Raw genomic sequence first — 26932 nt, 5'->3', positions numbered from 1 at the left:
GCAGGTAGAGTTGTAGGAAACAGATATTTATTAAATGTTCTGAGTAGTCAGTGCTGCACACTGACGGTAGAGTTTGAATGCAATTAGTGTCGCTCGACTTGCCTGCCTGAGCCCCCGGTGTCATACTAAACTAGGTCCTTTCTGAAAGCTGAAACTTTCTCCAATTCCATTCGTATTACATTCATCTCCCATTGAACTAACCACTGTCACATTTTGAAATTTAACATTGCCTGTTATGCATTGGCTGAGAATTTATCTACTACTAGTATTATTTATTTATATTATTGTAGCCCTGGTCACAGACCAGGACCCCACTGTGCTTTGTGCTGTACAAACACAGAACAAAAAGATAGTCTCTATCCCAAGTTTCAGAGTAGCAGCCGTGTTCGTCTGTATCCGCAAAAAGAAAAGGAGGACTTGTGGCACCTTACAGACTAACAAATTTATTTGAGCATAAGCTTTCATGAGCTACAGCTCACTTCATCGGATGCATTCGTTTACAATCTAAAGGAGAAGATTCTCTAAGCTAAACACAACAGGCTGTTGTAAATCTTAAAACCTGATAGGAGGGAAAGGGACCACATAGGAGGACAAATTCACTACCATTTCAGCCCTTGCTTTCAGGTATTGTGTTCTTCAAATGCAGCCTCTTCTGTTCTTGTAGAGATGCTTCCATAGAAAAGTCTGATCAGATTAGATCAGTGGCTCTCAGACTTGTTCATTTTGTGGACTACTTTGTGAGACAGATCTACTCATGAAGAAACTCTGCTCCTAATGCCACAGTCCTTCCCCCACCCCACCACCGTTTCTAGGTTCAGAAATGGTTCATGAAACGGACTGACAAGAAGTGGTCCACAGACCAGTGTTAGAGAAACCCTGGTTTAGCTTGTTCTTTATGGTCCCTTCATCTGGGGACTAACATGCACTTAAAATATTTACCTCTCAATTTTTACAGCCCTGCCCATTGTATTTAAGCAACCCCTTCAGAATCAGGAGGCTGAAGAAGGAGGTACAGCCACATTACATTGTGAGCTGTCAAAACCAAAAGTTCCAGTGGAATGGAGGAAAGGAGGCCTGGGGCTGCAGCCTAGCAATAAGTATGAAATGAAACAGAGGGAATACATTGTGGAGCTCTTAGTACATAATCTCCAAGTCGAAGATACAGGAGAATACAGCTGTGATATTGGGGAACAGGAAACAAAGGCTTCTTTATATGTGAAAGGTAGGTGATGAGAGTCCCTCGCTGACTTCGCTCCTGAAACAATTGATTTGCTTCAGCACACAAAAGTAACATGATTGAATTATATAATTTTGGGGTATAATGATTTTTTCCCTTCAATCTTATTGATTTTCTTTAAAAATAAAGTCGCCCGGCACCATTATCCTGAAGGGAACAGTGGTATGGAAGAGGAGATGGTACTTTATTTTAAGAGATCGTATTTGTTTGTAGGAGCTGGGACAGGGTCAGGCCAGACAGCTACAGGAGTGTGCTCCTATTGGATTCTGGGAAGGTGTAGGATCCTCCCGCAGTACAGGAGAGTGCTGGAAGGCAGATATATTAGCCCCAGGATAAGCAGGTCCCTTTTCCCTTGGTAGCTGAACAGGGGTTACTCTAAGTTAATTAGGACATCTGGGGCCAATCAAGGGCCTGCCAGAACCTGTTAAAAGCCTTCCCTCCAGCCAGATAGGGCATGCAATAGGAGCTGAGTGGGGAGGGCAAGCTACTGGAGCGCTGGGCAGTGCAGAGGCTGACAAGCATTAGGAGAGAAGCCACGCAGGTACAGAGGTGAAGGGTGGGAGAATCCCTGCCTAACAGGGTGGATGGCCCTTCTGGGCTCCGGAGGTCTGAGGGAAGAGACCCTGCCAGAGCGGAGAGATTGAACCGAGTGTCTGGTCTGTTGCCACCACGACCAGAGGGGCTACCAGAGACTGAGGGGCTCTCCTTCCTTCCCCCCCCGCCCCATCAGGGAGGGACCCTGCTCTGACAGGGTGTGGACAGTAAACCCAGGGGCATGGGGAAAATTCTGAGGGAAAAGAGGAATACCCCAGCCCGCCGCTAAATGGAAGCGTGGGACCCACAGAGGCAGAGAGGAAGCTCTGTCACAGAGCACTTGAGTGTTGCTTGTAACATGAGTAACTTTCCCATACATTTGGGAAGAGTTTGAGAGGGAAGCTCCGCAATGATTCAACTTAATGTCACTGGACATTTGTCTTGATGCACCACTGATGTCCTCTCCAATATTAAACAAAAACAAAGTTCTCCATCTAGTAACTGGAATGAGACCAATGTGGGACTTTCCCAGGGTCTGGCCCTAGGAAGATTCATTTCTGAATACAGACATATCTCTGGGATCGGTTCAAAGTTAATTTAGCTCAAAGAACTCAACCAAGGGAAGACGTAAGGTCAAAGAGTACTTGAAGGAAACTTCAGAATTGCAGACAGCCTCTTTTGAAGATAATGGAATCAGTTACCATTGTCATGTACAAGTTGGCAGTATACGTTCTATGATAGTGACTTTGGGGGGTATTTTTAAAAATCAGGCGCTACCTTTCCCACAACGTCAGTGTCTGGTTATGTTAACAGGTACTTGATTTGGGGTTAAATAAAAGCCCCTGTTTTTTTTTTCATTTCCTTTTAGCCCTCCCAGTTCTTTTCAAAAAAGAGCTCAAGGACAAGGAAGTGGAAGAAGGAGCTACAGTAAAACTCCAGTGTGAGCTGACAAAGGCCGCGGCTTCTGTGCAATGGAGGAAAGGCACCATGGACCTCTTTCCATGTGCCAAATATGAAATGAAATTAGATGGTCTCATAGCTGAACTTGTGATCCATAACACAGAACCAGAGGACACGTCGGATTACACCTGTGATACTGGAGATCAACGGAGCACAGCCAACCTCAGAGTGAATGGTTAGCATCACCCTAAATGGGGCACAATTTAAAAACATGATCAGTGACATGTTAGAGAAGTTACTCTGAATTTCTTCGTGAATACAACAAATTAGTAATAAGTTGAATGAGAGAAAAGCAGATGCAGAACCACGAATCAGAATGCACAAAAGTGGATTGTGGAGGGACATTTTTAGAATGCCTGTTAGGATGCATAATTCACTGCATATAAATGACCTCCATGTGTCCCTTAACAGTTGCAAGAAAATTCACACTAGATGAAGATTCCATGATTTTAACAAATGTTAATTTTTCGGATCTGGTAGTTTGGGTTATTTTCTAGTCCAGTGCAGTAATAGAATCATCATGCATAAGCAAGTTATAGAAGCACTTTGATTACCTACTGATTTTCGTCTTTAATAAACTGCAGTGAAAAGCATGAGCATTTAAACAAAACAAAAATAAAGTGGGTGGCTAGTCACATAATTAACTACCCTCCCAACAGTTCAGTGGCTGTTGTCCAAGTAGTTGGATGGAATTTGTTCTCGTACAATAGTACTACATCTTCTGCGAGGGATTATTGTTGCAAGCCTAAGGATTTTGGAAAGACAGTGATGCGACAGAATGTGTGTTTAAGGCCTGAGTCTCCTCTTTCTCAAGTTGGTGTAAATCAGGAATAACTCCATTGAAGTCAATGGAGTTACACTGGTGTTAGTAAGAAGAGTATACTCTGTATTTAGAATGAATGCTAATAGTGCATCCTAACTCCTAATGCTATCTTCTACATCACAAGAAGGCTCATAATAGAGCTCCTTCTGATAAAGAAACGCTGAACTTTGTGTGCAATAAAACCTTGAGGGAAATTGCACTGAAATTGCCTTTCTTTATATACTGGGATCACAAGTGGTTTATTTACCTCTGACATTATTAAATGCATATTTGTTCTGCAGCATGAGGCCACAGGCAGCCAGCCTCCTTGTGTTGGATTGTAGCTGGGTTCATCTTTCTACATATAAGCACATAGCTAATGGATTGTCTATTGACTGTTCTTGACTCCACAGCCATTAAACCTCTGTTCAAGCAACAGCTAAAGAATGAGGAAGTGGAAGAGGGAGGAATGGTCAAGCTACGCTGTGAGGTCACAATAACTAATGCTGTAGTAGAGTGGAGGAAAGATGGCAGGGTGCTTCAGTCAAGTTCCAAGTATGGAATCAGACAGGATGGGACCATTCATGAGTTATGTATTCAACACCTGGAGCCTAAAGACACCGGCGAGTATTCCTGCACTGCTGGGGATGAGACAACCTCTGCAATGCTGACTGTGAAAGGTAAGAGCCTTTTACTGTGGGGTTGCTTTTCAGTACAAGATGGTGAGATTTCACAACATCATAATAGTTACTGCATATAATACAGTGTTTCATCTTCAAAAAATGACTATAAGAGTTGTCACAAGGTAATAGAGTATGGCAAGTGTGAAGTTACTGAAGTGTTACTACGAGAGACAGAGTTTTCTTGTGGGTTCATCCAAGACCTTGGAACCAACTCCCACAGTATCTGAAAACTACCTCCGACCTCACTACTTTCCATGCCAAGTTCAAGTCAAGCTTCTTTGACATTGCTTTCAATAATATAAACACATAATCTGGAGAAGAGAAGACTGAGAGGGGACATAACCGTTTTCAAATACATAAAAGGTTGTTATGAGGAGGAGGGAGAAAAATTGTTCTTCTTAATCTCAGAGGATAGGACAAGAAGCAACGGGCTTAAATTGCAGCAAGGGCGGTTTAGGTTGGACATAAGGAAAAACTTCCTAACTGTCAGTGTGGTTAAGCACTGAAAAAAATTGCCTAGGGACGTTGTGGAATCTCCATCATTGGGGATTTTTCAGAGCAGGTTTGACAAACACCAGTCAGGGATGGTCTAGATCAGTGGTTCTCAAAGCCGGTCCGCCGCTTGTTCAGGGAAAGCCCCTGGCGGGCCGGGCCGGTTTGTTTACCAGCAGCATCCGCAGGTATGGCATGGGCCAAGGGATGTTCTGGCCGCCCTTCCTGCAGCCCCCATTGGCCTGGAGCAGCGAACCTTGGCCAGTGGGAGCCACCATCGGCCGAACCTGCGGACGCGGCAGGGAAACAAACCGGTCCGGCCCGCCGGGGGCTTTCCCTGAACAAGCGGTGGACCGGCTTTGAGAACCACTGGTCTAGATAATACTTAGTCCTGCCTTGAGTGCAGGGGACTGGACTAGATGACCTCTCGAGGTCCCTTCCAGTCCTATGATTTTATGATAGCACATGGTGCGCTATTTTAAAAGAGGCACATACAATTTTATCCTTGGAGAGAGGAAGAGAGAGAGAACCACATGTGAAAGAAGTTAGCCATGTCACTTAATGCACCTGGAAAGTACTCAGATACCAATGTGATGGACATGTTATAAGAACCCACATAAAACAGAACAGTTTTCTAGAATTATGATGAGCTGCTCTTGAGATTTTGGTCCATGTGCAGCCATTTATTCTTTCACTAATGGACACTGCAACATTTGTAGAGCCTGATGTGACCATAGTCAGTGGCTTGAAGAGCGTGGTGGTGTTTGAAGAGGAAGATGCTATGTTTCAGTGCTGGGTTTCACATGACAACGCAAGGGATGTGGAGTGGAAGCTACAGGATGTTGCACTGCAGAGCAATGAAATGAATGAGATCTCTGTTGAAAAAGGCAAGATTCACACACTTAGGCTGAGGAAAACCACCCAGCAGGATACGGGCACCATCACTTTCAGAGTGGGACCCTACGTGTCCACAGCAGAGCTCACAGTAAAAGGTAACAAGATCCATGGCCTGGGTGAGAAGCTGATGTGGGTAGAGTGCAGCTTCTCAAGGTGTCATCCATATACAGTAATGGCAGTACTGTTATCAAATGAAATTACCAAGGATGATTAGGATCAGGATTTTGATAGAACCTTCTTCTCTCCATTTCATAGTGCCATTCTCTCCCTGAATGCCCCTTCATAGCTGCAAAGAAATTTGCACTTGCAAAATCAAACCGTATTCCCTTCCTGTACTTATTAATCATGACATTGAGCCAGCCAAAATACTGATTAATGCTTCATTACAATATGATATTTTAAGAGATGTTGTCAAGTAGCTTAGGTCCAAAAGGCAGGCTTTTGCTTCAAAAATAGCCTTACAAAACCTTCATAGAAGTTAAAACACTTTTTAGTATTTAAACGTTCCATTGCATCATTTGCACGCCAGTTATTATGTTGACATAGCATTGTAAGGGGCTCAGAGCTGAATGGTTGACAATGTACTGCCAAAGGCAGAATCTTGAAAACTAGACTAGGGTAATTACAAGCTCCTGCAATTCCATCCTCCATATATTTATAATTTCAGTACCGCTTCCAGTCTTTAAAGAGATTCTCAAGAACGCAGAATTGGAGGAGGATGCTACAGCCACTCTGGAGTGCGAGGTCTCTCAGCCCAATGTATCAGTGGAATGGCGGAAGGGCTCCCAGGTGATTTCTCCAAGCTCCAAATATGAAATCAGGAAAGAGGGGACAATCCATACATTAAAGATTTATAATTTAAAGCCAGAAGATTCGGGCAAATACACTTGTGATAACAGAAATCAGCAAACTACAGCCATTTTAACTGTCAAAGGTAGGTTTTTGAATGATTTTTAAAGGACGTATTTGCTCTAGTTAACAAGCACAGTCCTACTTCTATCAGATGCGCTGGGACAGAGTTGGTCCTTTGAATTCGGGGGAGCTATTCTGATTTATACTGCTGAGGTTCTAGACCTCTGTTTTTAGTAGTTACGTTATTTCCATTGGATGTTGCATATGAAAGTGGTAATGGCCCCATAATGAATTCTCTCTGTGAACATCTACTAAAAATTATGGAAATTTGTTACTGTGTATGTATATCCGCTTTCATATCTTATATGGTTACTATCATAACTTTTAAAGTGAGGGACTAGTAGGTTCTGGCTACAGAGCTAGTTTTACTCTGAGTAAATGTTTGCAAACTACTCCAGTACATCTCTGTCAATGAACTTCATTCCTGACTTGAGAGGCCCCCTTCTAATCCAGCTCTGGGCCTCAACCCTGGTCACAGATTCATAGATTTTAAGGCCAGAAGGGACCATTTAGTCTGACTTCCTGCATAACACTGGCCATAGAATTTCACCGTCACACTCTATTGAGCCCAGTGATGATTCTGTCACCTCAGTCCTGACATTCAGAGTTCTCTATTGCATTGGCCTTAGTCAATATACACCAAAAAAAGGATTATGCAAGGTAAGATAATGGTGCTGATGCTGCTCTCTCTTACACCAGCGTAAATCAAGAACTCCACTGAAGTCAATAGAATTACACTGATGTAAAAAGCGATATGATCACTGTTAATAGCTTTAGCTAGACACTGGAAGTCAATGGGAGATGCTAGAGATCAGCACTAGTGAAAGTCAGACCCAAGGTGTCTAAAGTGGACACCCAAACATTGAGACACCCTAGATTAGTGAATTCTTTTGAAGTAACTGGCCTAAATGGCTTGTCTATGCTCACATAGTAAAACACTGTTAGACGAATATTAGAAACCAGATAATCTGATTCTCATCCACCTGTCTCCACCACTAAACTACAGCGCCACAAAGGCCAATCACCTAATCCCTTAATGTTTCCTCTTCTTAAAATAGAAATAATATTTCATTGGGAAAATTTCCATATCCAGATTGCAATATTATTATTAATATTTTGGGCCAAGAGTGAGTAACACATACCATTTTGACTCAAATGTGTGATATGGAATCATAGAAATGTAGGTTGGAAGGGAACTCAAGCGGTCATCCAGCCCAGCCCCCTGCACTAAGGCAGGACCAAATATACATAGACCATTCCTGACAAGAGTTGGTCTAACCTGTTCTTAAATATATCCAATGATGGAGATTTGACAACCGCCTTTGGAAGCATATTCCGTTACTTAACTGACTGTACAGTTAGGGTAGGTCTACACAGCAATTAAACGCCTTCAGCTGGCCCTTGTCAGCTGACTCGGGCTTGTGAGACTCAGACTGCAGGCCTATAAAATTGCTATATAGACATTCAAGCTAGGACTGGAGCCCAAGCTCTAGGACCCCAGCAATGGGGGAAGGTCCCAGAGTCCAGGCTCCAATGTATAGCTAAAGCTATTAACAGTGATCATATCATTTTTACATCTGTGTAACTCTATTGACTTCAGTGGAGTTCTTGATTTACATTGGCGTAAGAGAGAGCAGCATCACCTCCATTATCTGAGTGTCACCCACACATTTTATAACAATACTTGCCACTCCATTATCCATGTCATTAATGAAAATATTGAATAGTACCAGGACTGATCCCTTTGGGAGTCCACTAGATATGTCCTGTCAGTTTGACAGCAAACCGTTGATAGCTACTCTTTGAGTATGGACTTTCAACCACTTGTGCATCCACTTTATAGTACTTTCATCTGGACCACATTTCCTTAGTTTGCTTATGAGAATGCCTTGTGAGACTATATCAAAAGTCTTACTAAAATCAAGATATATCCTGTCTACTGCTTCCCCCATTCACATGGCCAATAACCCTCTCCAAGAAGGAAATTAGGTTGGTTTGGCTTGCTTTGTTCATGACAAATCCGTGTTGGCTGTGACTTATTACTCTGTTGTTTTCTTCTAGGTGCTCACAAATTGATTAATAATTTGTTCCAGTATCTTTCCAGGTATCAAAGTTAGGCTGGCTTGTCTCTAGTTGACTGTGTATTCGTTGTTCCCTTTTTTTTAAAATAGGTACTATGTTTGCCCTTTCCAGTTCTCTGGGACCTCATGTATCCTCCATGAGTTTGGCCAGAGATTCCCAAACTGTGGGGCGTGCTCCACTAGGGAGCATGGAGGAATGTTTGGGGGAGGCGTGGTTGCGGCTTGGGCCAGCCCCCATGGGTGACGGGGAGGGAGCACTACCCAGCTCTTCTTCTGGCCCTGGCTGCTGGCCCCATCCCCGGGACTCCAGCTGCTGGCCAGCCTCTGGCCCCAACTCTTTAACCTGTTCTTTCCCTATTCTGACTTGTGTTCCTTCCCCATTATTGTTAATATTATTTGTGTTAAGTATCTGGTCACAATTAACTGTTTCAGTGGAGACTGAAGCAAAAAAGGCATTAAACACCTCATCCTTTTTGGTGTCATCCATTATTAGTTCTCTTTCCCCACTAAGTAATGGACCTACAACTTTTCATCTTCTCTGTCTTGCCTCTAAGGTATTTATAGGATCTCTTCTTACTACCTTTTATGTCCCTTGCTAGGTGTAATTCATTTCGTGCCTTAGTCTTCCTGATTTTGTCCTTACATACTTGTGCTATATTTTTGTATTCATCCTTTGCAATGTGTCCACGCTTCCACTTTTTGTAGGATTCTGTTATGATTTTCAAGTCATTATAGAACTTCTCATACAGCTGCATTGGCTTCTTGTTATTCTTCCTATTTTTCCTTCTTATCGGGATAGTTTGCTATTGCACCTGTATTATTTTACCTTTAGTATTAGATATGCTACAACAAAGAGTCAGTCACAAAGTTAAAGAGAAATGAAATGTTTCCAATTTCACATGGAAATTTTCCTCATGAAACGTGTTCACTAGTTTTGCCCGACTATAATGTTGACTCCAGATTCCAACTGTTGCTTGTGATACCAAGCAAATCCAAATGCAGTTGTACTGTGAGGGGATGTACTGAATGGCATGATACTTGACCCTATTTTTTTCCTCTATGGAACCTAGCCATTCCAGCACTTTTTGAACAAAAACTCCAGAGCCAAGAAGCTGAGGAGGGCTCCCCTGTCACCCTACACGCTGAGCTCTCCAAACCCAATGCCCCAGTGAAATGGAGAAAGGGTTCAGTCCTGCTCCAAGCTAGTGCCAAGTACGAGATGAGACAGAAGGGATCTGCCGTGGAACTCCTAATTCATGACTTGCAGCTGAAAGACTCTGGAGACTACACTTGTGATTCTGGCGATGAGCAGACTACAGCATCCTTGTTGGTAAAAGGTGATAGAAACATTATTTCTCCTAATTGTAGCTATTTCTAGTTTAATTTAAATGTAGCAGTCATATTACTGGGATGGAAGACCAATCAATTATGAAGCATGTTAACCAAGGAATGCTGCTACCTGTCCAGTGATCATGTGGTCACCAAAAGCTTTGGTAGTGTGATAAGATTGATAGTGATTGAGCTAGACCAACCAGCCAGTCTTACGGATCTAGCTAGACATCAATCCAGGTGGCACTCGATCTGCAAGGAGGCTACATCCCTTTGGGATTTTCCTGAATTATGGAAAAGGATAAATGTGTCAGTGCTCCACATGATGCTAGGCTCAGGGACACTGGACCAGTGAGCCCAGTCCCCCTGAGCTGAACGCTGTTAAGTGTCATGCGTTTCTCATGACACTCACTGCAGCCCCCACTCCACACCACATGCTAGCCTGCCTTCCTGCAGTCCAGCTGGGTTCCCATGCGTCCAGTTGTGCTGCAGGCAGAGAGACGGCATTCTGGGGATGTTGTGTCACTTGTTCTGCAAGCAGCTTGTCTGTTACACAGCCCCACCAACTGTTCCCTGGTCCTCTGCTGGCTCCATGGAGCAGTGGCCAGGAGGAGGGAGCAGTGCAAAAGGTGAGAGCAGTCCACTCTCCTGTCCCCACCGGCAACCCCCGAACACAGCTGCCCCAAAACCTCACCCCAGCCATTACCCAGCTGCCTCTCAGAGGCAACCATCCCTCCTCAGATACACCCCAGGCACCTCCAGAAGCCACCCTCCCCTCTTACAGGCAGCCACCTTCCATCCCTATTAGCTCTCCATACACACTCAGAACCATATTTCCTGCCCATGCAAATCTCCCCTTTCACTGTGGAGCCACTAGCGCATAATAACAGGCTGAACCAAAACTCGGGAGCTGAGCCCCCAAACTTTGTGATGTTCCAAACCAAAACCCAAAAGCTCATCTCTAAATCATACAGATGTACCCATCTATGCTCTAAATCAATACAAATAATTCTAGTTCTCCTTTCTTTCTGGAGTTTGATTTTGAAAGCTGGGCAGATTAAAGGAAGATACCCATTTCCTCATTTGTGCATTCAAATAAAAAAAAAAACCCTAAATCCCTAGCTGAGGCATCTAAGTTCCACCTTGAGCACCCAAATGGAGAATTAGGTGTCAAACTTCAGTGCTCACGTTTTAAAATGGGCTCCTGCTACTGGGCACTGTGAGATGCTGCTAAGGTCATCCTTGATTTCAGCTGGAGTTGTTGCGATTCAGCACCTCTGAAAATCAAGCGCTCTACATTTGTTCCCCATGTGGGGTTTTAAAAATGTATTTTGCAACATGAGCTAAAGAAATATCTTACAGGGTGCCATGATTTCATGTAAACTCCACTTAGACTTACCAGTCTATGAAGGCTTCCAAGAGACTGCTGCTAATGGAGATGTAAAAGGAATTAGTACATTGTGTCTGTCGGTGTGTAATTTTGGTGGGGAAACGAGTCAAAATGTTCACAACTGTATATGAAAAATAGAAGACCAGCTGTAAAGCAGGGGCAAGTTCATATCAGAAAGTCAGGAAAAGACAGTCACTAATGAAGTGCAAATGTGTTTCCCTGTTTATCTTTGTTTAGCTTTGCCAGTACTTTTTATACGACCACTCCAGAGCCAGCAAGCAGAAGAGGGTGGCATCATCACCCTGAGCTGTGAGGTCTCTAAATCCAATGCCCCCGTGCAATGGAAGAAAGCAGGGAAAGTTCTGCAACCAAGTGACAAGTACGAGATGAAACAAACTGGCCCTGTCACTGAGCTGACAATCCATAACCTGAATGAGGCTGATGCTGGGGAATACACCTGTGATACAGGAGACCAACAAACCACAGCAGCTGTATATGTGAAAGGTAGGATTTGAACTCTCTTTTGATCAATACCGTTGGAAGTATCTGAACTGTGTTTAAAATCATGATCCTGGCACCATGACAAAACAGAGTTCTATAGCAGTGTCGAGGGAAATCCCACTATACCTGGTCCCGTGCCTGGTAGAATAAAGAGGAATTTGGTCAGCGATTTCAGTGGGTTCAGGGCCTTCAGGGATTATAGGGCTTCACATTAATATTACTTAGCTACAGTGTGTAATCTTTCTGTTAGAAATATTTGTATATTGTATTATAATATTGTTTTAAGTACCCAGAATCCTTTGGGCATGAGTTGCCTTACCAATAATAATAATGTCTAAAAATGGGGTAAGATGCTTGAAAATGGATTTAAAACAGTTCGCAAAAAGAAAAGGAGTACTTGTGGCACCTTAGAGACTAATCAATTTATTTGAGCATGAGCTTTTGTGAGCCACAGCTGTGGCTCACGAAAGCTCATGCTCAAATAAATTGGTTAGTCTCTAAGGTGCCACAAGTACTCCTTTTCTTTTTGCGAATACAGACTAACACGGCTGTTCCTCTGAAACCTGTCATTAAAACAGTTGTGACTTTTTCTACCAAAGAACCAGCAGCGAGCATAGTGGAGGTGCTAAAGGACGTCACCTTATATGAAGGAGAAGACGCAGTGTTCAAGTGCAAGGTTTCTCGGGAGAAAGCTCGGGACGTGCAGTGGTGCCTGGGTGGCGTACCGCTCCAGCCCAATGAAATGAACGAGATAACAGTTCAAGGGAAGCTTCACACTTTGACCCTGAGGAGGGTGACCCTAGAAGACTCTGGGTCTGTCAGTATCAGAGTAGGGCAAAATACCACAGAGGCACAGCTAACAATCCAAGGTAAGTAAACAACCCCTTTGAGATAACAATTGCTTCAGTTCTATAGGAGGTTTGTTTGTTTTAAATTCTCTGTACAGTCACCATCATAACCAAGCACTTTTCTAGACACCTCCCACTTACGATGGCATTGGATACTACTTGCTTGTTCTTTTACAAGCTGTAAAAAGCCTTTCATGTGATGGTACAAAATAAAAAATAATCTTAAGGGTTGGTCAGCACCATGTGCCACCGGGTTTCTTTTTCTTTTATCTCGTTTTACAGTGCCAATATAGGAGTCAGTTCTGATTTCAGTTATGCCAGTTTTACACTGATGTAAGTGCAGAATCAGATCCATTATTTTTTTGTGGTTTTTTTCCCTCCAAAACTTCTATTTCATAGAGTTTGATTCTGAAGTCACAACACATTAGTGTAAAATTATGCTAGGTCATCAGAATCAGGGCCATTGTGTAGTCTCCTCCCGTTCACTCTTCTCTCTCCTCTACACCCAAATCCATGCTTCATGAGACAAAACACTAGCAAATGTAGGGATCAATCTTTCATTGGAAGGGCGAGGGGCTTTTATCATACTCCGTGGGTTCACAATCTTTTTTTATAGCACGGACCACATCCAAACCGATAGATTGTCTTGTGGAAACCTTCCCTCCAGTTCACCATAGTATAACATTACTGCGGCAACAAGAGTAAGTGCCTACATGGAAAATCAATACTAGGAAAGTTATTTAATTTAAGTGGTTAGCTTCTTTTCTTGCATCCAGCAGGTGGGAACAAGTAGGAGAGTTAGAATCATAGATGTGTAGATTTTAAGGCCAGAAGGGATCATTAGATCATCTGGTCTGACCTCCTTTATAACACAAGCCAGAGAATTCCACCCAGTTGCTCCTATATTGATTCTCATAACTTGTGTGGGACTAAAGCATATCTTCCAAAAAGGTAAGTCTTGATTTGAAGACTTCAAGAGATGGAGAATCCACCACTTCTCTTGGCAATTTGTTTCAATGGTTAATCACGCTCACTGTTAAATTTGTGCCTTATTCCCAATTTGAATTTGTCTGGTTTTAGCTTCCAGCTATTCATTTGTGTTAAGTCTTTCTTGCCTAGATTAAAGAGCATTTTAGCACCAGGTATTTTCTTATAGTGAAGGTATTTATACACTCTAATCAAGTCAACTCTCAGTCTTCTTTTTGATAAGCTAAACAGATTGAGCTCTTACAATTATAGGATATAAGAGTTGGAAGGGACCTCAGGAGGTCATCTAGTCCAATCCCCTGCTCAAAGCAGGACCAACACCAACTTATCTTGAAGTCGTTAATTGAAAGGTGGTTTTTTCCAGCCCTTGAATCATTTTTGGGGTTCTTCTCTGTACCCTCTCCAATTTTTCAATATCATTTTTAAAACGTGGACACTGGAACTGGGACACAGTGTTCCAGTATTGAATGACCAATCCCTAAATCCTTTTTAGAGTCACCGCTTTCCAGGATACATTTCCCTGTTCTGTAGGTATGACCTTACATTTAGCTTTTCTAAAATGTGATCCTGTGTGTGAAAACGTGAAATCTGAGACTTAAATCTTGAGCTGCTGTGCATTTCTTATGATAACCTGTATTAAAGAGTTTCCTATCTACATGCCTGATTATACATGTGCAAAATGCTTTTATTCCCCTTTCTACAGTTGCTCCAGCCATATTTGTAAAGTTGCTCGAGAACCAGGAACTGCAAGAGAGTGACACTGCAAAACTACAGTGTGAGCTATCTAAGCCTAACATCCCAGTGGAATGGAAGAAAGCTTTGTCTGTGATCAAGTCCAGTACGAAGTTTGAAATCAAGAAGGAAGGGAACATACATACTCTGATCATCCATGATTTAAAACCTGAGGACTCAGGGGAGTATAGCTGTAATACAGTTGACAAGAAGACCACTGCCAGACTAGATATTAAAGGTGAGAAGGTGTCTCGAGAGTGCCATGCTCTGAAGCCATTCATAAAATGCTATATTTTTTATGTCTGGAGGTGTTTGTGCTCTGGGATCGCTCCTCTTGCCTTCAAGGATTTCATTTTTTGGGGGTGAAAAACAATCTTGTCTTTAATAATTGTTGTTAGAGCTGGTTAAGAATTTTCTGTCCAAATGATTTTTTGAGAGAGATGCGGTTTCTGCAAAATGGGAATTTTTCCATAGGAAAATTTGATGAAATTTTTGGGTCTTCTGTTGGGAAAATCTAAACTAAATATTTTGTTTCGGGTTGGGTCACCATTAAACCGCATCTGCCTCGCGTGCTGTGGTGGCTCATGAGAGTTGTAGTTTGGCTGCACTGTGTTCCCAATCTCTCCTATGGGCTGGGCTCCCTAACTGGACTACATCTCCCATGATCTCCCCTCTAATTTAGCCGAGTAGTGCAGGATGAGTCACAAGACTCCAGTGAAACATGGGAGCTGTAGTCAAGCCAGAGACCCGGCCAATAAGGAAGAATGAGGGCACAAAATTGACTGGCACCTAACACAGATGCAGTTCGATGCTGACATGACTTGAAACAAAACATATTGATTTGGGAATGTCAAAACATTTCATTTTGGTTGAAAATGTCAAAATGAACATTTTTATATTTCCAAATCAATTTTTTTCAGAATTTTTTGTTGTACACGAGTCCCTGTTTTGATTTTGCACTCCAATTCTGGATGAAAACAAATGTTGAAATATCAGAATTTGCCACAGGGCAGAAATTCTGATCTTTGCTCATCTCTAGTAATTATTCATCTGCAGTGGTAGAGATTATTGAATGTATAGGCAATCATCAATCTTACCTTGAAAATGGACTACATGTAGATTGCAGCATTACTCATTTAAAAATAAGCCTCTTATAAGTACTATAAATGAAATGATGGTTTGTTGGACAATTTTAGTCTCCGTTTTTTAAAAAAGTGGTTAAAACTATCTTGTGTTTCAGATAAATAGAGCTCCAGTCCAAAATGCCCCTGGGTCTTATTTTGGTTATCACCCCAAATGTGACTGACAAAACTTTGCAAACCACATTTAGCTAGTAGAGATTTGACCAATAGAGATGGGTCAAAACTGGAGCGACTAATTCAGACCTCACTACCCAAACTTTGGAGGTTCAGATAAATTGAACCTGGATTTGAATCAGACATTCTTCTGATTTTTTACAGAACTGAAGCCTGACCAATATTATGTAAAACCAAACCCCCCTTTCCCATTGGAATCCCTTCATCATTTTGAATTGTAAAGACACAGGTATTAAATGATCCCCCAGTACAAACTACTTTGCAAAACTTTGTTACTAACTAACAACAAATAGTTGCTCTACCAGAGAACTATCAACAATTCTGACATGACTATAGGCCAGGTTCTATCCTTGTTTGCATTCCTACACCCTGACTGGGAGTAAATGCAGGCAGAATTTGGCCTGTTGTCTTCAGGAATTCCATTATTGTTCAGGCTGTTATCAGTTCATTTTTTAACAAAACAAACCTCCTCTCTTGTTTTGCTTAATTCATGCTGTCAGCCCTACCTGTGCTTTTCAAACGTTGGCTCCAAAATGAGGAAGTCGAGGAAGGGTGTACGGCCGCGCTGCGCTGCGAGCTGACAAAACCGAGTGCTCCAGTTGAATGGAGGAAAGGAGATGCGGTGCTGCAGTCAAGTGACAAGTATGAGATCAGGCAAGAGGGGACTTTTGTTGAGCTGTTTATTTATGACGTGGAACTTCAGGATGCTGGGGAGTACACATGTGATTCAGGAGATCAACAAACCACTGCAGCACTGCTAGTAAAAGGTAGGAAAAGGTTTGATTTGTGGTAAATAGTCATAAAGGCCCTGGCTGTCCTCCAAAATTGGTAAAATAGAATTATCTGTAATGTTTATCCGCCAGCAAATCTCCTTTTACTATAACAAGGCCATAATTCATAGCAGCCCTGCACTGAACAACCATGATCTACTGTTACTGTTTTGTCAGTGGCCAGTCCCTATGGGGCTTTGGCCATAGTGCAACTTGAAGCACTGTAGTGGGATGGCATTTACAGGTTTCCATCTCTCTCGGCCACAACTAGCCACTACCCAGAGAGAGGTGGCCCGGGGGGGGGGCTGTGATTAATGGACTGGTTCGGTAGGCCTCAGTAATTCATGCTTGAGCATTCTCACTGCAGTGCTATCAGTGTTCTTTAAAGAGGAGCTGCAGAACATCGAGGCCGAAGAAGGGGGAACAGCTGTCCTCCGGTGCGAGACCTCCAGACCTGGTGCCCTGGTGGAGTGGAGGAAAGGAGCGCTGGTACTTCAGCCCAGCGACAAGTATGAGATGCGTCAGAACGGCACCGAAGTGGAGTTAATTATTCATGACTTGGAGGTTGAGGACTGCGGACCCTACACCTGTAGCACTGGGTATGAGCTGACCACAGGCTCTGTGTACGTGCAAGGTAAGAATAAATCATTTCAAATGACCTCACATTTCTGGTTGAGTTCAAACAGGCGGTTCTTCAGTCAACAGGCCAGATTTAGCCCTGGTGTAAGTAGGTGCGACTCCACCAATTTCTGGCTTGATTTCAGTGATGTTGCACACTTTTATACCAAGCGTGAATATGGACCAATATTTATCATATAATGGAGTTCAAAAACAATGACCATACTGTCTGTAAAATGGTATAACAGCACCTGCTTAAATACCTATTTGCTTAGGGTGACTGCTATGAAGATATTGAATACCATGTTGTTAATTATTATTATGTTATTTTATAGCATTGTAAGTATACACAGTACTTAAATCACCGGGAAGATCCCTGGCTTAAATTGTTTACAATATCAGTGCAGATGACACCATACAGGACACCAAATCATGAATGGATCACGAAATTCGTAGACTGTCCTCATATTGAAATAGTATGTCCGAACAAACCCACTATGTTTGTCGGCAAATGCATTGTTTATCTGAATGAGCGTGACAAGTTTATTTATGCAGGACAGTTTGAATGTAGTTCACAGAATCTAAGAACTGTACTTTAGATCAGTTCTGCGGAAGGAACGTGTATATGTTTGTCCTTTGTTTTCCCTTGGTGTACCCGTTTTCTTGCTCTGTTATACAGAAGAGGAAGCAGAGGTAGTTTGTGGTTTAAAGAACATGGATGTCTTTGCGGGTGAGTCGGCCACCTTCACCTGCGAGCTCTCGCACCCGGGGGTGCAGAACATACAGTGGTGGCTTGATGGATCTCCCCTTCAGAACAGCTCTGTGAATGAAATTGCTGTGAGAGATGGAAAAATCCACACTTTGACCCTAAAGAACCTGGGGTCTGATGATTCGGGGATTGTGACTTTCAGAGCTGGGTCCCTCATATCTTCAGCTAAATTATTAATCAAAGGTATTTTTTTTTTAGAAAGATGCAGATGTCCATCCCCCAAATTACTCTCCATACTAGCACTCCTGCCTTCTGGTTACCTGTATGAAATTCCTCCAAAATACTGTTGTTAGTATTCTGCCAGTGGCATAATATTTTCATAACTAGTGGACTCTAGGATAGGGCCCAGGCTTGTAATATTTACTCATGCAAGTTGTCCATATTCATGCATGTAGACCTGTTGGTTTCAACAGACCTACTTCTGTGAATAAGGGTGACTCAACTGAGTAAGGGTTGTAGGATCAGGCCTGTGGCTTTTACCCGGCAGCACAGTCAGGATTTGTTCAAACTCTGGAAACAGATGGTGAGGATTTAATCTTACCATTGTGGTACCTGGGTGTTTGTCCTCCCCAGGACCATACGAGAATGATATTACCATAAATGCCACCCACTCACATTAATGAGTGGGAGAACTTGATGGGGCCAGCGATGAAAGGGGGACAGCCCCAGCAGCAAGGGAGGGAGACAGTCGCCAATAGACAATAGGTAGCTCCCCACCCCCCGTGAGGCTTTGGCACCCATTGGCCAGCCAGGAGAGAGGAGTGCTGATTGGCCAGCATTCCCCAGTGTCCATTATTTAACCTGGTGTGGGGGCCATGTGGAGCATCTTTCGGCTCCGTTCCAGCAGCCCACCCTACCCACTCAAACTAGGCATGGGAACATGGCTTGACAGATGCTGTGGGTCTAACCGATGGCCTATTTACGGGGTCAGGAAGGAATTTTTCTCCCATAGGCCAACTAGTGTAGGACCAGGGAGTTTTTTGCCTTCCTTGCAGCACGTTCAAGGCACAGTGGATTAAGTAGGAACCTTTAGTACCCAGCTGAGGTACTGGAGTGGTGGTGTTTATTCATCGCAACTTGCGATTGGTTTCCAGTGTGGTAAAAAGGATAAAATGAACAGTTCCCAGAGGTAAAAGACCTGGATTTTGGTGATGAGCCTTGGGCTTGTGCTAGGGAGAGACCTCACTGCCCTTGAACGCTGAGGTCCCCACCCTGCTTTACCCTGTCGAGGAGGGCAGGGTGCTAGAACTCAATGAGCTGAGTCCTGGGGGGCAGGCTGAGGAGAACATACCACACATTATGGGTCATATGGTAGGAAGCCCTGGAACCCCGGCACTGGAACCAATTAAACACATGATATAGGAGAGCGTGGGGGATGGGTGGATAGCGCCCCTCCCCATCTTAAAGTTTAATTAAAGTTGCAGCCTGCGGCTTAATTCCATGCATGTGTCTGTCCTCGTTTTGCCACTGTGTCCACTTCAATACCATATAACCATCACCCTGCTACTGCTCCACAAGACACGCGAGCGCAGATATTGGGCCTGATTCATCAGTGTGTGGCTGGAGTGTGGACATGGCATAACTCCATCAACATCGATGCCAGCGAGCTCTTGTGCATGGGAACGCAGAACGAGTCGGGGTGCCTGGATGGATCGCAGTGGAATAACACAGGCCTAAAATTGCAGTAACACAATGGTGACTTGGGCCCACTAGTTTGTTACCGATGTACTGCTGGTTAGTACTGTAGTGAGAACGTTCTGTGGCTGTTGACTTGATGCTGTTTTAGATCTGGTAAAGGTAGCCATGAACTGCAAATAAAGCTGAACTCCAGACTTTACAATAAAGAAATCCCCTGCACATACACCATCCTTTAGAGTTCTCGGGAAAAGCTGAGACTTTACTTTGCTTTTGCACGGAGAAAAAAATTATTTTTGTCTTTCTTGTATTATTGGAAGGGAGTCACATCCCAAGAGGCGTAGCTGGTTAGCTACTCTTTCCATTAAAATCCTCTGCCTTGTTGGATAGCTGTGTCCTTTAACTAAAACAGGACTAGTCAGAGATGTGTAATCGCAATCTGAAATGGCCATCAATTTTCTGGTTTCAGAGTAACAGCCGTGTTAGTCTGTATTCGCAAAAAGAAAAGGAGTACTTGTGGCACCTTAGAGACTAACCAATTTATTTGAGCATAAGCTTTCATGAGCTACAGCTCACTTCATCAATTTTCTGTTACACCATCAACTCCTCAGCCCTAAGCAGCAAGAATGGCCTCAGGAGCTGCCATCACATTTCTCACGAGGGGAGCTGTGCCATTAAAAGCCATAATAAAGCCGCTAGGGAACAGAACTGAGCTGAGCAGGAGGATTTCAGCAGACATCTTTGGGCTGCCTTTGCATGCCAAAGCATGCATATAATTTCCATTAACGTCCGTGAAATGCACACGTTGTTGAGAGGAGCATTTTCTCACAGGTCCAGTTTACCTGATTTTAGCGAGGCTGCAATGTGTTCTGCTTCTTAAGATAAAGGCTCCTTCTGGTCTAGACCTTCAATGACTACTAGTTCTTTAACCTAATTGATTATATAGCTTCGCACCTACCAAGTCCTTTGTAGCATAGCTGTGCTCCCAGGGAGAAGGGCTTTGCTGAGAGGCTGCTATTTCAATTGCCATTCAGATTTTTGGTCAAATATATACAATAAATATTATCGCCTGCAAATACTCTCATGGAGGGGGAATACAAAGTAGCATCTAGGAGGATGCCCTATGCCTGCTTTTGAAGCTTGCAAAATCTTCAGTTTTGTTTTCTTTACTTTATTGTATTATGCCTATAACCATAGCAGCTATCTTCAGCAGTGGTATTTTAAAAGAAAATAAAGACCATCAAAATTCAACAGCAGGGGCATGGATATCACCTTTCTCAGCGGGAGCAGTCAGCTACCAGGACCATTTCCAGGATTTCTTGGGTTCCTCAATTCAAGATTTCAATGAGCCATGGGAACTAATGGTAGCATTGAGTTATCTACAGTAGACCCTCAGAGTTACGAACACCTTGGGAATGGAGGTTGTCCATAACAATGAAATGTTTGTAACTCTGAATAAAACGATATGGTTGTTTTTTCAGGTTTACAACTGAACTTTGACTTCATACAGCTTTGAAACTTTACTATGCAGAAGAAAAATGCTGCTTTTGACCATCTTAATTTAAATGAAACAAGCACAGAAACAGTTTCCTTAGCTTGTCAAATCTTTTTTTAAAACGTTCTCTTTAATTTTTTAGTAGTTTACTTTTAACACAGTACTGTACTGTATTTGCCTTTTTATTTTATTTTATTTTTTTTGTCTCTGCTGCTGCCTGATTGCATACTTCCAGTTCCAAATGAGGTGTTGGTTGACCGGTCAGTTCGTAACTCTGGTGTTTGTAACTCTGAGGTTCTACTGTAGTTACACAATTGACTTTACAAATCGACTAGTTAGATGGCTACATGCAATCGTTTGTTGTATACACAGGCAGACACAAGATCAGTCAAAAACTGGGCACTTCTCTTCTGTGGAGTGCTCTCTCCATGATATTTTGGAAGGTCCAGAATAGGGTGGCCCAGCTATAGTGCCATGCTTGCCTTACTGCGTGTGGGTTTCTGACAGACTTTATGACCAGTGACAAGCCGGAATGCCTAATGTAATTATACATTTCATTTCAAGTAGCTTTCACAGGTTGTTCACGTAGAGAAAGGCTCCTATGAACTTCCAGACAGTCCTGAGTACCACTGCTGCACTCCTTTGGGCCTCAGAAGTATCATAGTAAAGGCACCATCATATCACATCCTGTTGGAAGCTGTGGGTTTGTTGCTGGAAAACTCCTGGCCAGATTTAATCAGATGAACATATAATCACACTGGGGTTCATTTTTAGCCCAGACTTACCAGTTTAATTGGAGTCACCCTGCTAAACCCCAGCCAATCTTGCTGAATATGTTCATTTGACTTTTCTGTTTTTAAGTCACTCAGCCGTCTTCTCAAGGCAGCTCACCCATCCCACTTCGCTATCTCCACCCCTGACAGATTCTGAGAAGCCCTGACATACTTGAGAGTGAGCCACGTTCAGTGCTCCGTGGTGGAACGAGGGCTCCTGTGATATGTGTCATTGTGGGGAGGAAATGACGGAGAGGGAGAAAATCCCAGTGGATGCTCTCCAAAGAAAAATAGCCTTCAAGAATCTTCGTATAAGTCTTAGTTATTTAGACTAAACCAGGGGTTCTCAAACTATGGGGCAAATGTGTCAAGGGAGGTGTGAGCTGTGTGATTTTATTTAAGAGCTCTGTCAGCCCCGGGTGGCTGGGGCTGGTGCAGAAGGGCCGTGCACACCCGGGAGGCAGGAATAAAGGGGACAGCTGGAAGCCCCGAGCTGATAGCTGGAGCCACACCACCTAGGCTTGGGCTCTCCTTCCCCTCCACTTAATCCCTCACCTGGGGTGGCAGCAGCAGCGCAGAAGTAAGGGTGGCAATGGGACACTAAGTCTGCTGTGAAAAGTGATGTTGACAGATATCACCTTTCACGCGGCCACCCGTACTTCTGCTGGTGCAGGTGCTGCTGCCCTCCGCTCTGCCTCCGCTCTGCCTTCTTGTGGGGTCGGGGGAAGGAGCACGCAAGCACCTACAGACACAGAGAAGCGGGGCCCAATCAAATAAGTTTGAGAACCACTGGTCTGAACTATCTGACAGTACAGCTATCCTAATATACCCTGTTTGCTTCCACGCGGCTTGATGCTGACACAAGCAAACGCTAAACCTGCTAGCCTGTAGCGCATCTGGGCAGCCTTATGCTTGTAATTTCATTTCATTTGCTTCCCATTCCACGCGGGCTCTGTGCTTGACAAAATCTAAGCTGCCCTTTCCATAAGGATCCACTAATGCATGTCCCTCCTGACATGTTGGTTGACAGATCCAACTATTGAGGTGGTCAGTCCCATGCAGGACATTACCGTTGATGAAGATGGCACAGCAGAGCTCATATGCCAGTACTCTAGGCCAGTGCAAGCCACATGGAAGAAAAATGATCAGGAAGTTTCTGCAGATGGGCAACGAGTCATTATCGAGCAGGACTGGAATGTAGCCAAGCTAAAAATTAAACCTGCCCTTCCAGAAGACAGTGGCATCTATTCTTGTGAAGCTGGAAGCACTAAAGTTGTGGCTATGCTTGATGTTCAAGGTGAGGTCTTCCAGCACAAAAGGAAGACTACTAAGGGGACCAAATAGCAACCAAGTGGCAAATCACAGCCGCATCTGACAATAAGTGGCAAATCATTACCTATTCATTGGATGTTCATTCCAATATCAATAATAGTGAAAAACGTGTTTGGTGTTAACATGAGTTGAATGTGAAAATGCACAAAATTCAGTTGGCAACTAGTTCAATTTAATGCCCACTAACGGTTCCAAACGCGTTTAGGCAATCATGCCTGCTCTCCAATTAACTGAATTTGGAGGTAGCACTAATCAAATGGGATATGTTCTGCTGAATTATTGTCATGCTGCAGATGTGGCGTTCTTGGACTTGAAAAATAATAGCTTTTATATAGTGTTTTTCACATACAAAGTGCTTTAAAAAATTAACTAAAGGATAAAATGGCATTGTATTTTTTTATTTTCAGTTAATCTAATCTACAGCTCACCTTCCTTGAGTTTTATATCTATTTAAAATAATAATTCTAAAGCCTCATGTAATTTGAAATTAGATATTGTAAGTGTCCCTGAGAGACAAAAAGTGGAAAAACAATAGAAATATTATTTTACGTGTAGTTAAGTGTCTGTGATAGAAAAGATGAGGAGAGCAGCTTGATTCTTAGGTTTACAGAAAACAGTGTTTCAAGGTTTGTTGTATCCTGTTCTTATATTTTTTCCCACCAAAGACTAAATCTTGTTTCCAATGAAGTTAATGAGAGTTTTGCCGTTGATTTTAGTAGGATCAGGATCTGGCCCCATATGTAACCTTTCTTGGTCTAATTAACAGAGCCGTGTTTATATATGTCTTGGACTCAGTTGCTCGGAGTCTGCGTTCAAGAGTCACTATTTTCTGTCTCTATCTTAGGTACTTGTATTCCCTCCATTACTGTGCTATATGCAAGTGCCACACAGTCTTTATTATAGTTATTTATTTTCAATTTAGGACAGAGTGGAAATGAATATATTTTAAAAAATAATTGTCCAAACATCACAGGGATAATTTTCAAAAAGGCCTAATAGATTTAGTAGCACAAGGCCCATTGGCCTTAAATGGGAGTTGTGATGCTGTAACCTGTAGGCATTTTTGAAAATCTTCCTCCACGGGTTTTTGAGATACATAAAGACCAATCTAGCGTTTGGTGTCCCATGTAAGGTGAAAGACACCTGATCTCAGTCTTAGAATTGATGGTGCGTAGGATACTTCCAAGAAAACTACCATACGTTTGCCAGTATTAACTAATTGAGGGGGTTGACCTGCAGCTGCTCCATGTAAGGAACTTTCCTTGACTTCAGTGGGAGCAACTACAGAATGTGACCCACAGCCTGCCATTTAAAGCCTTTAAAGAACCAAAATATCCAAGTGATCAAAGCAAACAACAGTAGAGCATAGCGGATATAATGTTTTAATAACTAGGTTTCTGCTATTTGCACATGGAATTCTTGTTTTCAATTACCGGGTACGCTATTATGGTTAGAAATATTTGGTTTCTGAGCTGTTGTTTGGTTTCTGAACTGTGAGATTGTGCTCAGTTAAAAAGCCATATTATTATTGATTATAATGCTCTGCACTTTGGTAGCTCCTTCCATCTTAGGGTCTAAAAGCACTTACCAAGTATTAATGAATGTAGTCTTAAAACGCCCTGGTGGGGGGGGAGGGCAGGGATCTGTAAGTATCAGCATTCTATATATGAGGAAAGTGGAGCGCAGAGAAATTAAATGACATAGATACATTCACACAGGAATGCAGTCATGCCGCTGACTCCTGTCCTTTGCCCTAGGCACAAGACCATTGTTCTCTTTAAACGTTCAAGTTGGAAAATTCTGGAACCTCAGAAAAACTGATTTGGCTTTGCTAGGGAATACATTTTCTAGGTGACAAGCAATTGCACGTGGGTTAGAAGTTACAATGATTGATGTGGTTACTAAACAGGATTGATTGGCCCATTATTCTGGTGCTATATCAGAACGTTGATCAGGAGGACCATGGTGTATAACTCATGTGAGCATTGTGGGTTTCAGCTTCTAAACTGTGCTCACCCAACTCAGCATACATAAATGTGTACAGTAGTGTGTGCCTAATGTGTCTATGCAATTAACCTGGTTGTGCACACAAATTGGGGATATGTGCATCAAATTGGTTAGTTGTGTGCAACTATCAGTTGGTGCATGCAGTTGCAGTAGTTGTGTGCAAATGGGTCATGCACATCTGTGCACATTTTTGCACACACGATGGCCCCAGCCCCCGACACTCAGATTAGAAAATCAGGTCCTGGACGTATGTCAGAAGAATTTGGTAATAATTAGAAAGTTACTACTAAAAAAAGTGTTGCCGATGCAATAAATTGTAATTTTGCAAATGCTCTGCAAATGGCTTTTAATAGTACACTTTTAAAAATCTCTTGTTGGCTTAGATTACAAATATCATTGCATTGACCAACAGTAGTCTGCTGCTGGGATAAGGACATGTTTTGTATAAAAGGTGGTAAGATTTTAAGATGAGCTCCCTATCAGTTTCAAATCTTTCTAGCTATGATGTTAATTATACATATGGAGGAGGTTGGCAAGAGGATTCCTGTTGTACGCAAAAGGAAACTGGTTATACTCTATATTCTTGGACTGTGGAAGGCTTGTTGTATTCGCTTCCATTGAACAATTATTCAGTTCATACAAACAATGTGATTTCGTCCTTCATTTATAAAGATATAGGTCAGGTTATTGGATAAATGTTGAATAAAGCCAGAAGGAAACACCGGGTTAGAGTTATTTTACTACTTGTTAGACCACATCGCTGTTGTGGATGTATTTTAAACATCATGTTGTGTTTGGATGCCACTGAAATTTAAAAGGAGAAACCACAAGCTAACTTTCCCCATATGATCTCATATCAGCTTCCGGGTGATGGGAATTATATAGTGTGCTCTAAGGCTCGCTACTACTCAGAAGTGTGTAAGCAAAATAGCTAATGTTGTTGATCAATTTCCTTTTCCATTAGCCAAGAACAGTATTGTCAAGGGTTTGGAGAATGTGGAAGCCATGGAAGGTGGTGAAGCTCTGTTTGAGTGCTACCTTTCCAAACCAGAGTGCTACAATTACAACTGGCTGATTGATGATGAGCCTGCCAAAACCACAGAAAACATTGAGATGGTTTACTTTGAAAATGGACGCAGGCATCTTCTCTTGTTGAAGAACCTCACTCCCCAGGACAACTGCAGGGTGACTTTCCTGACTAGTGATGCTGTGACATCTGCATTCCTGACTGTGAAAGGTAACAATGACAGACCTGTGCTTGGAGTGCTATCTTTCCGGTTTGAAAGGCTGGACAACCCAGAAAAATATTTGTTGAGTGCCAGAGCTGGATAGTTCATGAGTAGCATAGGTCATGGGGCTCCATGCATTACTTCTGCTTCACACAGAGAAATCTTTTATTTTATACTTTACTAGTTATGTTTCATGTGACAAGCACTTATGTGTAGGAAGTGACATATGCCACGTCTCATATAATGCTTATAAATTGTGCAAATTAGCTAGAAACAAGCCACATTCATTCAGAGAGTAAGTATTCTAGTGGGTCAGAGATATAGATATTTCAAGGGTTCACAGATTACAATGTACATCATGATCATCATAATTATTACTGTTAATTACATTAGTTCCTAGAGGCCCCAGTCAGTTAGGCAATGCCCAGACATAGAATAAAAAGCAGCCACTGCCCCAAAGAGCTTTGAATCTATTAGCATACCAAGACAACAAAGGGTGTATTAAACAAACAAATGAGGATGACAACAAGGTAAACAGTGAAACCGTCCTGATTAGGTTAAGTAATAGAGTTGCCAATCCTCCATGTTTGGCCTGGAGTCTTC

The 26932-nt window shown here is 42.7% G+C and overlaps 1 protein-coding gene across 6 annotated transcripts in view; it reads left to right on the top strand.

Moving 5' to 3' along the window:
* OBSCN (obscurin, cytoskeletal calmodulin and titin-interacting RhoGEF) overlaps positions 1-26932 on the top strand; it is a 315598-nt gene that overhangs the window by 159554 nt on the left and 129112 nt on the right. For 4 of the 6 annotated variants that reach the window (XM_075126052.1, XM_075126051.1, XM_048837405.2 and 1 more), the window contains 14 exons: positions 956-1222; positions 2640-2906; positions 3947-4213; positions 5428-5700; positions 6273-6539; positions 9669-9935; positions 11555-11821; positions 12418-12687; positions 14357-14623; positions 16202-16468; positions 16839-17105; positions 17769-18041; positions 22792-23058; positions 26065-26337. In XM_075126052.1, the coding sequence (XP_074982153.1) occupies positions 956-1222; positions 2640-2906; positions 3947-4213; positions 5428-5700; positions 6273-6539; positions 9669-9935; positions 11555-11821; positions 12418-12687; positions 14357-14623; positions 16202-16468; positions 16839-17105; positions 17769-18041; positions 22792-23058; positions 26065-26337 (3759 nt within the window). The remainder of the gene's footprint in view (positions 1-955; positions 1223-2639; positions 2907-3946; positions 4214-5427; positions 5701-6272; positions 6540-9668; positions 9936-11554; positions 11822-12417; positions 12688-14356; positions 14624-16201; positions 16469-16838; positions 17106-17768; positions 18042-22791; positions 23059-26064; positions 26338-26932) is intronic. The other 2 variants (XM_075126053.1, XM_075126054.1) reach the window with 2 other exon arrangements.

Source organism: Caretta caretta, chromosome 2 (assembly GCF_965140235.1).
Source record: "Caretta caretta isolate rCarCar2 chromosome 2, rCarCar1.hap1, whole genome shotgun sequence".
NCBI lineage: Eukaryota > Metazoa > Chordata > Testudines > Cheloniidae > Caretta > Caretta caretta.
This window is presented reverse-complemented; position numbering and strand designations above follow the sequence as displayed.